This window comes from Sardina pilchardus, chromosome 9 (genome assembly GCF_963854185.1).
Source record: "Sardina pilchardus chromosome 9, fSarPil1.1, whole genome shotgun sequence".
Taxonomy (NCBI): Eukaryota; Metazoa; Chordata; class Actinopteri; order Clupeiformes; family Clupeidae; genus Sardina; species Sardina pilchardus.
The window spans coordinates 33395890-33412091 of record NC_085002.1 but is presented as its reverse complement, the minus strand read 5'-3'; the positions used below and the strand labels follow the sequence as shown (position 1 = coordinate 33412091).

Below are 16202 nucleotides of genomic sequence, written 5' to 3'. Positions count from 1 at the left end.
ATGCAATTGAGGTAAGCATTATTATGTGCATTTGCAAACATTCACATATATTCCTAAGGACCCAAGGAGACACCTTTGAAAATGTCCAGAGTGTCCCCATTTTGTCCAAAAAATCTGTTAGCTGTGTGTTGATAATGAAAAAGTGACTTTTGAATAGATATAATATCCAGTTCCCTTGGTGTTAAAGATACACTATGCAAGATTTTCACCTTAATATAATCTTATAATAGGTAAATTGTTCACCTAGCATGGCAAACCAGCCATGCAAATTCAAGAACGGCGGCACAACAAATCTTGTGAGAATTGTGAAACGTTACCTTGTCAGTAGATATAGCATGACATTGTGTACAGGGGAGAAGTCGTCACGAGAAGTGTGCCATTCATAATATCAGAGTAAAATACAAATATATTGCGACCTGCATAGTGTACCTTTAAAAGGAGCATACAACACAAGTAGATGTCTGACTCTGTCAAATCCCCTGGGTCACACTCCACTGCACACCCAGGAAGACCCTCCAGCACAACAGATGTCATCTGAGTGAGCACACCAAATAGCAACAGTGAACTTATGAGATCAACCATAGCTTATGACTTTTTGACATATGGTTCAAGTGTAGAGCTTTACATTTAATCCTGATATAAATGTCAAATTATCCAGAATTCATTAGGGCCTAGGCTGGTTTAAGGATTATCCAAGCGTACAGAGTCATGATTTGAACGATGCCAATAAAGCTCGACAGTCCCGCCCCTCCTCCGAGAGAGCACGCCTCTCGTGCAGTAGAGATAAAGCGCAGACTCCCCATACTAATGTTCAATCTTAACCTCCTGAGACCCTGGATGTAAATTTGAATGCATTTTTCATTTCACTCAATTATTTTGGCTTAGTAGGGCTTCATAAACATACAAAAAAATTTTCACCTCTGTACATCAAGTAGTTTTTGAGAAAAACGATGTCCTCGTATGAGGACATTGGGTCTCTATTACCCTAAAATACAATGAGATTGCCAATCCAGAAAGAATGTGAATATTCATGTGTGTAGGCCTACTCCAAGTGCCTAAGATTCAACTATTAAGAAAACACTTTGTTTTTATTGAACAGAAATGTCCTGTTATTAATTTGGTTAAGTTTAGTGTTTATTTGTAAATGTTAGTTGTACGTATGGGTCACACCCATGTGGAGAGAAGTCTATCCACAATCAATTGAAGCTTAACAGTTCTGCTCTATTTGTTTCTTATTTTTTTATTTATTTATTTTTGTAATTCCTTCAATGGATTTATTTATTCAGGCTACTCTATTATGTCTATGTCCACACTTTGACTTCCATTATTGCTTTACAGTAGTTTGATATGGCCAATGAACGACAATTTTCAATGTAGCCTAATATGTAGCCTAAAAATGAAATTATGCGTACATTTCAGTCCCGATGTCCTCGTATGAGGACATGAAAGTTAAACACGTGCTGGTCTGTTTGCAATGATCGAAATGGGGGAAACTTGATGCCATATTATACTACAACTGTTCACAAACATATACAAAAAAAAATAAATGTCATAACGTTCACTGGCACGTTACCATGACGATAGTTCTCACGCGTATGCCGGTAAAGCGTGGAGGTGGATTTCGACGCCATATTGCTTTTTCCCAAAACATTGTATTGTGTGTCTGATAACACTAGAGGGTAAAATGAAGTGTCCACATATAAGGACAACAGGTTTTTATTCAGAAAAAGTAAGCACAAGGTAAAGCAGAGCCTAAATGTAATGTCCTCATATGAGGACGCAGGGTCTCAGGAGGTTAATAGATTGAGTTTAGTATGGTGATAGCCAGACTAGCAAAGACCAGCATCTAATTGAAAAAAAATGGCAGACAATTTAGATATATTTATTATCTTTAGAAAGAGAGTTTAGCATATTTTAGTTGGTGCTTGGGCATCTCATATGCACAATGCAGGGGCGGACTGGCACAATAAAGGAGCTCAGGATTTCCTGTCAAGTGGTGCCAACTTGACGAACCAAATTTGAAAATTGGCCGACTAATTGACTGATAAACCTTTAGCCTGTTTTATCTATTGTTTTAGTAAAACAATGAAGCTCCTTACCAAGCGTTTCCTCCTAGTGGCTGATTTAGGTGCACCTGTTTATTAGACGTCCATCAACCATTTGGACTACAGTATTTGACATAATGTTGTATTCAGTAACGGATGGTCAGTCAACAAAGGTCTAGGCATCCCTGGCACCTGTTTATGGTGTCACCCCACCCCCCCACCCCCCGACCACACCCCCCACCCCATATCATATTGTACATCAATTTTATTTATGCAACATATCACAAAGCACCATAGTTTGAAAGCTGAGATGCACAGTACAATACAATATTACTGTATTGCTGTATTACTGTATGCTTATTAGGGCCCGAGCACCGATAGTGCAAAGCCCTATTGTTTAGGGATTCTTCTTCTACTTGTTCTTCTCCTTCTTTGCCTCTTTTGAGGTGGTAAATTTGGTACACACGTCAGTCGTAGTGCCCGCTACTCAGCGACAAAGGCTTGGCTCCAGGTGGGGCCCCCTTATGTGACTCATCTTGTGGTTGGCATATACTTTCAGCTACACACACCAAATTTGGTAAGTGTGTGGATCTCCCCAAGATTAACAACTTTATTAGTACAATGCATTAGCCACGCCCAACAGGAAGTGAGGCAATTGGGATGCTGTGCACACTAAAATATGATGAATTGTGATGCCAAAAGAGATACTTCCCATGGGCGAAATCTCATGAAATTTGGCACACACAATTGGTAGAGTGCATACACAGGGATAAAGGCTTGGCCCCAGGCATGGCCCAGGAACTCCAAAGCGCCCCCTTATGTCACTGCATATTAGCATATACTTTCAGCTACACACACCAAATTTGGTAGGTGTATGAACGCCCCCAAGACAAACAACTTTTGTATTAACATGGCATTAGCCACACCCACAGGAGGTAATTGACCTTTTGCTAAGTCACATTTGGATATTGTTATATAAACTGACAACGACTTTGCTAGTGCTAGCTTGCTAAGTCTACCGTCCTGTTCAGAGTCTATAGCGACCATCAGAGTCCCTAGCAGGTCCCTTGACCTGTTGCGTTGACCAGTATTCTGTGCAAATGTATGGAGAGGGTCTTAGTAAATCATCTTTCAACATCACTCAATGAGTATCTAGACCCACTCCAGTTTGCATATAAGACGGGCTGGGGTACTGGTGACAACACTGACACTTAAGAACCGTCAGTAAACACCTGCAACAGCCCAAGAGTTATGCCAGAATACTATTCATTGATATTAGTTCTGCATTTAATAGTATGAAGAAGCATACCCTCATTAAAAGACTATGTGACGTTAACACCATCAAAAACATTGTACAGTGGATGAAGGAGTTTCTTACAGATCGCCCACAGAGAGTGAGGTACAGTGGCCTCTTCTCTGACACTGTTACACTAAATTCAGGGGCGCCGCAAGGCTGCGTATTGTCACCGGTTCTGTTCTCCGGATACACAAATGAAATGCAGATTATGAACCCCACCTGTCATTTGTACAAATATGCGGATGATATGGCATTGGTTGGCCTTATGCAGGCAGGGAATAATGCAGTAAATCAATCAATTTACTTTCAGTGTATTGAGCTCACAAAGCTCACAAAATGGTGCCAAGACAGTAATCTCTCCATTAATGAGACAAAGACCAAGGAGCTTGTCATGACTAGGTCTAACAATACCTTCCAGGATTCACCTGTCATTATTAATGCACAACCAGTAGAAAAAGTGGAGGAATTTAAATATTTGGGAACGTTCTTTGATTGCTACGGAGCCCCTAAAGTGACCTGATGAAACTTTTATCTTTCATGTGCGCACGTAAAACTTTCACGTGCGCACCTAAAACTTTCTCGTGCGCACCTAAAACTTTCTCGTGCGCACCTAAAACTTTCTCGTGCGCACCTAAAAGTTTTTCGTGCGCACCTGAAAAGTTTTAGGTGAGCACCTAAAAGTTTTACGTGCGCACCTGAAAGTTTCAAGTGCGCACTTGAAATCAGACCAATTACGTGACAGCGCTGGACTGTGCCATGCTGGACGGCAAAAAGGAGATATGGCAAATTACATAGGCCTATGGAGAAGTGAACACCTTCAGTTTAACATCATTTGTAGTTCAATGTAGCCTATTTGTTCAGCGCCTGGTAGTTGTATAAACTTGTCAGTGGTGTTGTAGCCTAAGGTGAAATGGGTTATGATCGCAAATTTACATTAATGTAGTGAACGGTGTTTACTGGCCACAACGGCTGTGCCCATGGACTCTACGAGCTAACAGGACTGTGTGTGTGTGTGTGTGCGTGCGCGGGCATAGTTAGCCCCAGGCCGGTTAATGGCCAGTCCCTTCACCTAGCGTAACTCTGCCATAGAGAGGGCTGTTTTAGGTGGGTTGCGTGCGGATGAATGCAGGGTGGGTGCATTTGGGAGGTTGGTTGTGTGTGAAACCTTAAATAAATTGTTAAACGTGACTCCTTGTCTGCGTGTGATTTAACTCCTCCACCGACCACGAAACATATTACAGTAATTAAAGCTGGTGATAACAGCACTAACATAGGGCAGCTAGATCGTACTGTATACTGTAGCCTATATTAACACCCAGTATTTCTGGGCTAAAATATTTCAAACCGATTTGGCCACTTTATTTGTTATGCTCTTAACAAGAAACATAACAAGTATATGAAATGTTAGCTGCCATTGAACACTATTATTAGCTATCCTAGCTAACATTTATCCTAGCACTGTGACTGAACTCGCCGTCCCACTTGCTATAACAACCCTTGCTGATCTAGACTGACAAGATGACAGTGCGATCGTAGCCTAGTTGAAACACTCCCAAAACACTCAATATGCAAACAGTGGAAGGGCATTATTAAGGTAAATCTCACTATAATCTCTGAGCTATGCTATACGTCCCATCAGAACCCATTGATTCGACTTGTCATCTTGCCGTCCGGCTGGTCTAAACTTTCAGGTGGGCACTTGAAACTTTCAGGTGCGCACGTAAAACTTTCAGGTGCGCACTTGAAACTTTCAGGTGCGCACGTAAAACTTTCAGGTGCGCACCTAAAACTTTTCACGTGCGCACAAGAAAGTTTTAGGTGCGCACCTGAAAGTTTTAAGTGCGCACGTGAAAGATAAAAGTTTCGTTAGGTCCCTTTAGGGGCTCCGTAGATTGCACTTTAAGTTTTACAATGAACACTGATTACATTTTTAAAAAAGCAATGCAGCGCATGTACTTAATCAGAAAGCTAGATTCATATGACGTTAGCAAGTCCATATTAGAGACAGTATACAGAAACCTTGTCGAAAGTGAGTTGACGTTTAATATGCATAAATGGTATGGAAACCTTGGGGCTAAGAACAAGAACAGATTAACAAAAATTGTGAACACGGCAAGTAAAATTATAGGGAAAGGTCAGAAACAGCTGGGTCTGTGCTATGACACACAAGTTAAACAAAAAGTTCAACAAATTGTTTCTGATTCTATGCATCCCTTGTTTAGGGAGTTCATTAAAAAATGCCCTCAGGTAGACGTTTTAGAGCTGTAACGGCAACAAAAAAAAATTACAAAAAATAATTCATACCAACTGCAATAACACTTCTAAATTCAAAATAGGCTTTTTCATATTTGTATACTCTGCTGCTTCTGTATTGTGACTGTCAGTTGTTTGTGTATTTATTAACTGTGTCTTTGATGTATTTCTTGTATTTATGTTTTTAACAATTACCTGTGGAGCAAGACAAATTTCCACATCTGTGGACTAACAAAGTCTTTATTATTATTATTATTATTATTATTATTATCAACCTTGAAGAGACTGACGAGATAACAGTGCAATCGTGGTTGACATACTCCCGAAGCGCTAATGTTAAAAAGTTGATTTTCACAAAAAGATTGTTTTCTCCATTTTTTTTTTGTTGTCAAAAACAGGTGTTTTTAGCAAAACTAACTTATGTTCTACTGCCGATTACTAAAGAATGCAAGCCGTTTTTTTCCTGGTGAAAGAAGAGAGTCTACCCTTCAGTGTTTACGTAGTCATAAAGTTCACTGTTTGGTGGATCTTGGAAAAACAGTCAAAATGCTGTAAAACGTTTGGCAGTATGGAGCGCTCTGCACTGAAAATGTCTGGCAGTGAATGAGTAAACAGTCAAAGAAAGCTGATGACCTGCTGATGACCTTTTTCCCTTTTTTAGCGCTCCATTTCAGCACCACTGGGGCCTTGATGCTTTGCTGTTGTGATGCATTTGTAAAATGCTTTACTGTTACACCAGCTGCAGCTAAAATGGCTGACTGAACATTTATATCAGAAACAGTATATCAAGGATGTGCCTAACATGTTGGGAAATAAGGGGAAAATGGACTTTGAAAGACTGCAGCCCACCTGGGAAAGGCCAAATGTAAAAGTATGTTTGGGTTCTACTACTTAGTGGCTGGATCAGAATTCATCCAAGCAGTGAGCTGGCACTAATATGATATCTAATTAGAATTAGATTCAGGGTCAGGTAGATGCAAGTAGAAAAAAAACATATTTTATTCATTTATGACTAAATGATCTGCAAACCTTTATTGTTACACTCCAATACATTATAAATAAAGGACTCCAGTTATTGGCAGCTACCCTGTGTTTCAAAGACTTATAACTAGGGATGCACCGATGTGAAAATCTGGGCCGATACTGATGTTTAAAATAATTGTAATAACTAATAATTTTCCTGATATACTAATATCTTTCATATCTCATGTATTTGATTATTTAGATTTTTTGTTGTTAAATGTACCCCTTAGTTGCAAAGAAAGGGGCTTTGCCCCTTAGATCCAATGAAAGGATTTTTTCAGTATTAACCAAGAGATTTTGGACAATTCCATGCTCTCAACTTTGTGGGAACAGTTTGGAGATGGCCCCTTCCTGTTCCAACATGACTGTGCACCAGTGCACAAAACAAGGTACACAAAGGATGGATGACAGTGTTTGGTGTGGATGAACTTGACTGGCCTGCACAGAGTCCTGACCTCAACCCAATAGAACACTTTTGGGATGAATGAGAGTGATGAACACCTTTGGGGATGAATGAGAACTGAGAGTCAGTATGATCAAACATCAGTGTGTGTGACCTGAAGAATGGTCAAAAATCCCTATAAACACACTCCTAAACCTTGTAGAAAGCCTTCCTAGAAGAGTTGAAGCTGTTATAACTGCAAAGAGTGGACCATCATCATATTAATTACACCCTATAGATTAAGAATGGTATGTCACTTAAGTTCATATGCTAATCAAGGCAAGTGACCCAATACTTTTTGGCATGGTATTTTCTGTATCATGTCTCAATACAGTTTTAGCAGTTTTGGCTGTTACAATTTGAGAGAGAGAGAGAGAGAGAGAGAGAGAGAGAGAGAGAGAGAGAGATAGAGAGAGAGAGAGAGAGAGAGAGATAGAGAGAGAGAGAGAGAGAGAGAGAGAGAGAGAGAGAGAGGGGGAAATGGGGGAGAACTCATGTTGTACACTCATATATTTTCTGAGTGATACGGGCACGGGCAAAGACAAAAAGCAAAAGCCAATGTGTCACAACTCCTCTGAGCTACAGTAAGCAGAGCAATGCTGACGTCAAAGGTGTGGAGGGTGTAGTATCCAACAACTGTGCCTTCTGCTGCTCAACTGCTCCCCTCTGTGCAATGATGCACCATATTTAGCATCATATTTAGCTCCCAAGGTTGTATTAAGAGGAGATAGGTGAAAGTAGATATTAAGCATGCCAATGTCATGTGATGTCAATCATCATAAACATAATATGTCATCATAATAATGGTGTACCTACAGTAACACTAGTAATTACATTTGAATTCCCTCATCTCATCATATATTGACTTCTATCACAACTGAACAAAATAAACATCAGTCAGACAATGTATGGGACCATTAATCCTGCTTGGTGATATAGAGCTTCATCTCAGGTATTTCCACAATATGAACTTGATAAATACAGTGCTAAGCAGTGCTGACTGCTGAGATATTCCCCTCCGACAATAAATGGAGGGTAGGAGTTATCAAAAACCTATAAAAAATGAACGGGGGCATTGCATAAATGGTACAAAGAATGACCCAAAGTACTGTTGACAGTGATAGTATTTGATATTCATGACGTCTTCCTGAACTTTAAATGTATACATGGCTATTATAAGTGACAAGACCAATGATCAGTTTATGGCAAAAACAAGGTAAAAATAAGATTAACCTTTCAGTCAGTCATCAATGTTAGCACTTACCTTCTCTGCAGACTGTGCTGTGCCAAAGAATATGGGAATGAAGGCAAGCCACACTATGCACGTGGTGTACATAGTGAAACCAATAGGCTTGGCCTCATTGAAGTTCTCAGGTACACCACGGGTCTTGATTGCATACACGGTGCATGTGACCATCAGCAAGATGCTGTATCCAAGTGAACAGATGATCTGAAGGTCTGTGATGTCACACTTAAGGACACCCCGAGCCTTGTCAGGGTTTATGGTCTTCTGCTCATCATAGTCAATGACAGCATTAGGTGGGTCCACCCCAAACCAGATGAAGACCCCCAGGAGCTGCACAGATATAAGACTGGAGGTGATGGCTAGCTGTGAGGTGGGACTGATCAACTTTGGTGGCGTCACTGATTTTTTACCCTCTTCAAAGATGCGATAGATTCGGTTGGTTTTGGTGAGCAGAGCAGCATAACTTATGCACATGCCCAGTCCTAGAAAGATACGTCGGAAGGAGCAGATGCCTATGTCAGGCTTGGCAATCATAAGGAAGGTGATGATGTAGCACAGAAATATTCCGGTCAGCAACACATAGCTTAACTCACGGCCAGAGGCACGGACAATAGGTGTATCATTGTAACGGATGAATGTTGCCATGACAAATATGGTGGCAATGATGCCCAGCATGGCCAGGAAGACTGGGATGACAGCCCAGGGAGAGTGCCACTCTAATTTGACAATTGGGATGGGTTGGCATCCTGTGCGATTTGCATTGGGTCGCATATTGTAGGTGCACAGCTTGCAGGTGGTCTCGTCATACTGGTACTGATAGCCATCACACAGTTCACAGTGCCAGCAGCATGGCATACCTTTCACCATCTTCTTCCGCTCACCGGTTTTGCATGGCAGGTTGCATACAGAGATAGGGATCTCCTGCTCACCATTAGGCCATTGCATGTCCTCAATCTACAGAGGAAATTATAAACAAGAAAAAGATATTAAAGGCACATAGTTCCATATTGATATCATTGAATATCCTCATTATCACAATAGGGATCATAATAAATCAATTTAAGAATGATATATGCAATAGATATAACAGATGGCGTTAGCATGTATCTTGGTGTACTATTTTACATTCCAAATATGACCTTGATAAACAGTTCAGATATATTTTCCCAGAATGGTGGGTAGAGGAGTCCATGCACACATGCAGAAATCCATCCGTGGATGTCAACCATTCTGCTCATGAGATAGCATTCAAATTCTGATGTTAACCTCTCACTGTGGTGACAGTATGACTAGCAGAGTAGTAGAGGTCTGGAAAGTGAAACACTTATGGTAGTGAATGATGCATGAGCTCCTAGCACAACTGGAAGTGCCATGGCAGTTCAGAGGTGGCGTAGAAAAACACGGAACATCCCCGTAATCTACCATCTGAAAGGTATACTAATTCTTAAGATAAGCGGTGGCAAGAGAAAAAGTAGAGGGATTAAAGTTCTTTTGAATCGCTAATTTTCCTGTCCCAATCTGATTTCCTTCCTATTCAGTCCATTCTAGGTGTTGTGAACAACCAAAAGTGACAGACAAAATACACTGGGCACTGTCTCAATTAAATAGAGATTAATGTGAGGCAACTTTATATAACATATTTGCTAGGGTTTAGCACTACATATGCCAGAATACAATATCAGGCATTGACATGTCGTAACATTATTTACTCGAAGACAACTGTCTGAACACAATCAATTATTTAGATTGAACAGCAAATATCAATCACACAGACAGTCACACTGCTGCCGCTATGAATTATTGAATTATTATGCCTTCAGTGCAGATTTCATCATTGTTTCAATAGACTAGTATCAGCCATCTTACATAGTTTTAAACTACACTATATTGCCAAAAGTATTGGGCCACTTGCCTTGAGTCCCCGAATGATTTAAGTGACCCCATTTACACGTAGGAAAAAACATATATCGAGGGCTGAGAACCAAAGGGGCGTAAGTGAATTGTTTGTCAAAATTGAGTTATACATCACCTGAAAGCTCTTGATGAGATCTTTCTAACTGACAAAATTATAGAAGTAAACTAGAAATGTGCATGTCCGAGGACCTGCAAGAGTGGGTTTGCAAAAATGCTAACTATGCTAAGAATACAATAGAATAGAATATATACTTTTTTGATCCCGTGAGAAATGTGTTTCTCTGCATTTAACCCAATTTAACCAAATTAGTGAACACACACAGCACACAGTGAACACACAGTGAGGTGAATCACACACTAACCCAGAGCAGTGAGCTGCCATGCCCAACCAGCGGCGCTCGGGGAGCAGTGAGGGGTTAGGTGCCTTGCTCAAGGGCACTTCAGCCGTGGACTGGTCGGGGATTGAACCGGCAACCCTCCGGTCACAAGCTCGAAGCCCTAACCAGTAGGCCACGGCTGCCCTAAACAATGATAGCCATGCTTACAATGCTAACCAGGTTGATCAGCTAACTTGGCTGATGATTTCTAGCAGTTATGTTAAAAATGCTAATGATGCTAACAATGCTATCTAAGCTAACAATGCTAACCAGGTTGATTAGCTAATTTAGCAGATGATTTCTAGCATTTATGCTAAAAATGCTAACTATGCTAACCATAATAACTATGCTAACAATGCTAATTTAGCTAATGACTTCTGTTATGTCAACAACACTTAAAAAAAGGCTGCAAAAAAATACCAAAAAAATGATTTCCCCATTCAGTCATGGGACCGAAAAACGACGAAAAACGGGAATACCGGAAAAACGACAACTGGCAGCCATCCGACATGAACAAGCAAGCTACACCGGATCGGGCCTGATTTTTTAGTGTTTGCATCAAAGATCCTTCAGCTCCACTTTAACCCTCTCTGTTTGCATGTAAACATTGCATTGTGACATGTTCCCTTTTATTTGAAATCTTTGATTGGCCACCGGTTTGCTCGAGGGGTTCGCGACACCGTTCCCTACCTATTTTTAGCACAACAGAATTCTTTTTAAAATCGAGAGGGGGAAATATCCATTTCTCAGAATACTATGTATTCTGAGAAATGTTATGTATGAATGCTATGTTTAAAAGTGGTGTTAGTTTATGGCAAAACTCCTCCCAGCTGCTTTGATTATTATGATTTTTGCTTTTTGTTGGCTCACTTTTACTCAACAAAGGATTCCATTCACTATGCTAAATCTATCTGTATTAAAAAATTCACTGTTAAGAAAATTGAATAAGCTAGTGACTGACGATCATATTCATGGACATACTTTTTTTTGTGTGTTCCTCCCCAAACAACATTGGGTTGGGGGTCCACTCTAGAGATGGAGAGGTGTATAATATGTATGGAGATTGCTGGAGCCCACATATTCTGTCATTATGCATGCAGATGGTGTTATCAGGGTAGGCCAGACTATTACTGCATATTTAGTATCTATCCCACAGTTACACAATCCCTACAATTACTTGACCATTTGCATTATGTGATGTCAGCAATCAGCTAAAGACTTGTAAATATGACCCATATCATGGGGATCTGTTAATGTGTTCCTCTCATACACAAATCTTAATTATTGAATTCACAAATCAAAAAATGCATAATTCCTACAATAACAATCTCTTCTCCTCCTCAGCTTCCTTGTGTCATCAAGGGTTTTATTATAGCTATGAGGCACTGAGCAGAATCCCCCAAGCAGTTGCTAAGATACCAAGAATTGCTGGTATGCTGAAATGCAGCATCTTGACCAGTTAAGACACCTTATATACACAGCACTAAATCAGAAAGATTTCACATCCACACAAAGAATCAGAAGTATCTGTGGATATATGAAACCAACCGTTTAAGGGTATGTTCAGACTAAAGTCCCTTTCCCACATGAGCGAGACATCCGGATGTCAAACGGATATCAAACGGGTGGCTGTATGTGGGAACGCAAAACTCGGGTATTTTCTTACCCGGAACTCAACCTTCTAGCCCCCTAGTACTACTTCTAGATGTTACCCGGGTGCGCTTAGGTGGGAACGCAGCCGGCACAGTTCTGGGTAGAGATGGGGGGTGTACCGATGACGTATAGAAATGCGCCCTTGCAGCCTGCTTGCAGCCCGAGGCAGAAAGTACAAATTGCCATGGTAACGATAAACATTGCCCTACGAGGATGAACACAGACGAGAACACCGGAGTACAGAAAACAGTGACATTTTGTTGTGTACGTACAATAAAAATTTAAACTGAAATCACGTTGTTGTGTTTGATGCGGGACAGGCAGGTTTATCCTTGCAAACGTGAATAGCTTGAAGTGTTGTCGATTAGCTTGCAACTAGCTGTTTATTACAGTGGTTAGCAATTAACAGCTAATAGTTAACGTCGCTGTTATTTAGCATCGTTGCTTTTTGTAGGAGTTGGGAAGGAGCCTCAGACCTCTGTGTGCTGTTTATATATTTTCCAGGTGTGTCATTATTTTCTATTAATTTGTTGTGTTGGATGTTTATACCAGAGAGGGTTGAAGTAGAGCTTTGTTTATACTGTGGTCCTGGCGTTAGCTATTTTTTCCTCTATGCTAGCTCTCGCTGACTAGCGAGCTAACTACTTCTGTTGATGTTCATGATGTTTTGGATCTGATGTAAATTCGCATCATCCAGGCAACACAGCACAACAACGCATTTATTTAGCGTCATCTCCCTCCCCCTGCAAGTGCTGACATTGCCCCACCCCTCGCGGCTCCTACTCGGGTCTAGTGTGAACACAATTACCCGTATCTCACTCGGACATAAAGCTCATGTGGGAAACGTCCGTGTCGTGCCTCTACCCGGGTAAGTATGTCCGGGTAACTTCTAGAAGTTATGTGGGAAAGGGACTTTCGCGTCTTTTTCACACTGTCTACCGTCCGTTTACATTATAACCCTATGGAGTAGACCGTTTTTTCAAAAAAGTTGCCAGCTTCTTTTAAATTGTGACTGCAACGGTCTTTTTCTGCAGCTCAAAGTTGAAAAATGTTCAACTTCTAGCGGAAAAAACCCTTACGTCAACTACAACTGACCAATCGCAAGCGGATTAACGAGACCTGTGGTTTCCCATGACAACAAATAAAAAAATGGAGGTGACAGAACATCGGTCGAGAGACTCGTTTTAGGTGTCTGAGCTTTGGGAAATGTTTGACCGGACTACACAACTTTGCCATAACATATCAAAAGCAATAGCCAACACCAATTTTTTCTTTCTATATTTTGATATTTTGTGTCCACACGTACATTAGTCACTTTGCCTATCGCAATAAAAAACGTTTCCGGCTGCTTTTTTACAAGATGAAAAAACGGTCTGCACAACTTCTTTTGTCAGAAAAAGACGCTAAGTGTAAACGTACCCTAAGATTACATCCTCTCAGAAAACTGCCAGTCGGCACAATCTGATAAAGTAAATGAATACACAGTGCCCTCCAAAAGTATTGAAACACATGCTTAAAGTTAAATATAAAATCATCTTTTGGAAATTGATCTTAATGCCTTAAATGAAACAAAGAGGAAATATTCAACCTTTAAGGACAGTTTCTTTGTGAATGAATAATGTATTGTAAATAAATAAATGCTTTCCTTAAAATACAGGGGTAATAAGTATTGGAACGCCCATGTTAAATTCCCATAGAGGATTTTTATTTCTATTTCTAAAGGCCAGTTATTTCATGGACCCAGGACACTATGCGCCGTGATAAAGTCCCCTTGGCCTTTGGAATTAAAATAACCCCACACTCAACACTTCGCGGCATTGGCGTTCCAATACTTATGACCCATGTATTTTAAGGAAAACATTTATTTATTTACAATACATTATTCATTCACAAAGAAAATTGATATCCTTAAAGGTTGAATATTTCCTCATTGTTTCATTTAAGGCATTAAGATCAATTTCCAAAAGATGATTTTATATTTAACTTTATGCATGTTCCAATACTTTTGGAGGGCACTGTAAATTAGCCTTTCAGCTATGCGCGAATGACTCTCTAGGTTTTTCCTTGTCAGTGGCGCACTCACTTTCTGCATCCATAAATTAGCGACTGGCAAGCTTTGCGCCGGACCACACCTCTTCTCTTCACTGACACGCCCGTTAGGGCGCGATATCATCTCCTATCTAGAGAACGTAAATTTGCGCTGGAAAAATGAAGGATGCGCTCGCAGGGAATAGTATTGATAGGTTGCGCAAGTCGAGAAAGCTCACTGCGCCATCTGCATAATCGGGCCCTACAGTATATGTCATAAGTCATAAGTGAGAAATGTGCATTTTTACTTTTTTGACCCGACCTTTCCGCAATATTAGGATAGAAGGGAAAATGGATGCTGCCAAGTACACCCAAATTCTTGAGGAAAACCTGCGTCCCTCTTCTAGACAGCTGAGGATGGGCAGGTAATTTGCCCTCCAACATGACAATGATCCAAAACATACTGCCAAAAGAACAAAGCAGTGGCTTAAAGGGACACTTCACCGATTAGCATTAAGCTTTGTATCTTTAGAAAACCAGTCATGTTTTTGAATGGTCGTGCATCATTCCCTCAGTTTGCCTTGAGATGGGAGAAATACGGTTTTCAATGAAACCCATGAAAAGGTCTTCATGCTTTCAATGATGTAAAATGGTGATTTTTACATAATTGAAAGCCAACATTGAAATCCGTATTTCTCCCATCTCAAGGCAAACTGAGGGAATGATGCACGACAATTCAAAAACATGACTGGTTTTCTAAAGATACAAAGCTTAATGCTAATCGGTGAAGTGTCCCTTTAAGGATAGGATGGTGAATATCCTTGAGTGGCAAAGTCAGAGCCCTAACTTAAATCCTATAAAAAAAAATCTGCGGATTGACTTGAAGAGAGCAGTCCATCGCCATTCCCTACAGAATTTGACTGAATTTTAACAATTCTGCACGGAAAATTCCGCAATCTAGGTGAACAAAGCTGTAATAGAGACATATCCAAACAGATTGATTGCTGTAATGAAAGCGAAAGGAAGCTCTACAAAGTATGAAGTCAGGGGTATGATGACTTTTCCAACCCTGTTATTCCAGGTTTTAATTTTTATTAATTTTCAGAACCGTTGACTTTTATTTAAAAATGGGTCTTGATTTCCGACTGTAAGACAAAAAAAATAACTATTTCAAATGGGCATGATGACTTTCTATAGGCACTGTATCTTAGTATTTAAATCAACGTGATCCGGATCACACCGGATCAATCCACCCATCCATTTTTTTAGTTGTCTTGCTAACAAACAGACAGACAAACAAACAAACGATGAAAACACAACCTCCTTGGAAGATGTAAGCCTCCCGAGTTCCCGAGTCCCGCGTTCAGACACATACCCACGCAACACTATGAGGGGCCGTTTAGGACATTATTCAGAATTACCTCTCACGCACCATACTGAAACCTCTCCCACACTATACTGAAACCTCTCACGCACTATACTGAAACCTCTCACATACCATACTGAAACCTCTCACATACCATACTGAAACCTCTCACACACCATACTGAAACCTCTCACACACACAAGTGAAACGCTCTCATATACACACCTGAAACGCTTTCATACACACATGTGAAACCTCTCATACACTACACTGAAACCTCTCACACACTATACTGAAACCTCTCACACACCATACTGAAACCTCTCACACGCACAAGTGAAACGCTCTCATATACACAACTGAAACGCTTTCATACACACATGTGAAACCTCTCATACATTATACTGAAAACCTCATTTCAGTAGTGTGTGTGAGAGGATTTCATATGTGTGTGTGAGAGCATTTCACTTGAACAGGAAGGTGTTTTCATTAAACAGGAAGAGCGTCATTGGGTGCATCCAATAGACGAATCCGGCACACTAGCACCAAAAGGGGGCG

The 16202-nt window shown here is 40.5% G+C and overlaps 1 protein-coding gene across 2 annotated transcripts in view; it reads right to left on the bottom strand.

The window, feature by feature from the left end:
* The window catches only part of grm7 (glutamate metabotropic receptor 7), a 199464-nt gene that overhangs the window by 19139 nt on the left and 164123 nt on the right, over positions 1 to 16202 (bottom strand). For both annotated transcript variants that reach the window (XM_062544835.1, XM_062544836.1), the window contains one exon: positions 8325 to 9260. In XM_062544835.1, coding sequence (XP_062400819.1) covers positions 8325 to 9260 — 936 coding nt within the window. The remainder of the gene's footprint in view (positions 1 to 8324; positions 9261 to 16202) is intronic.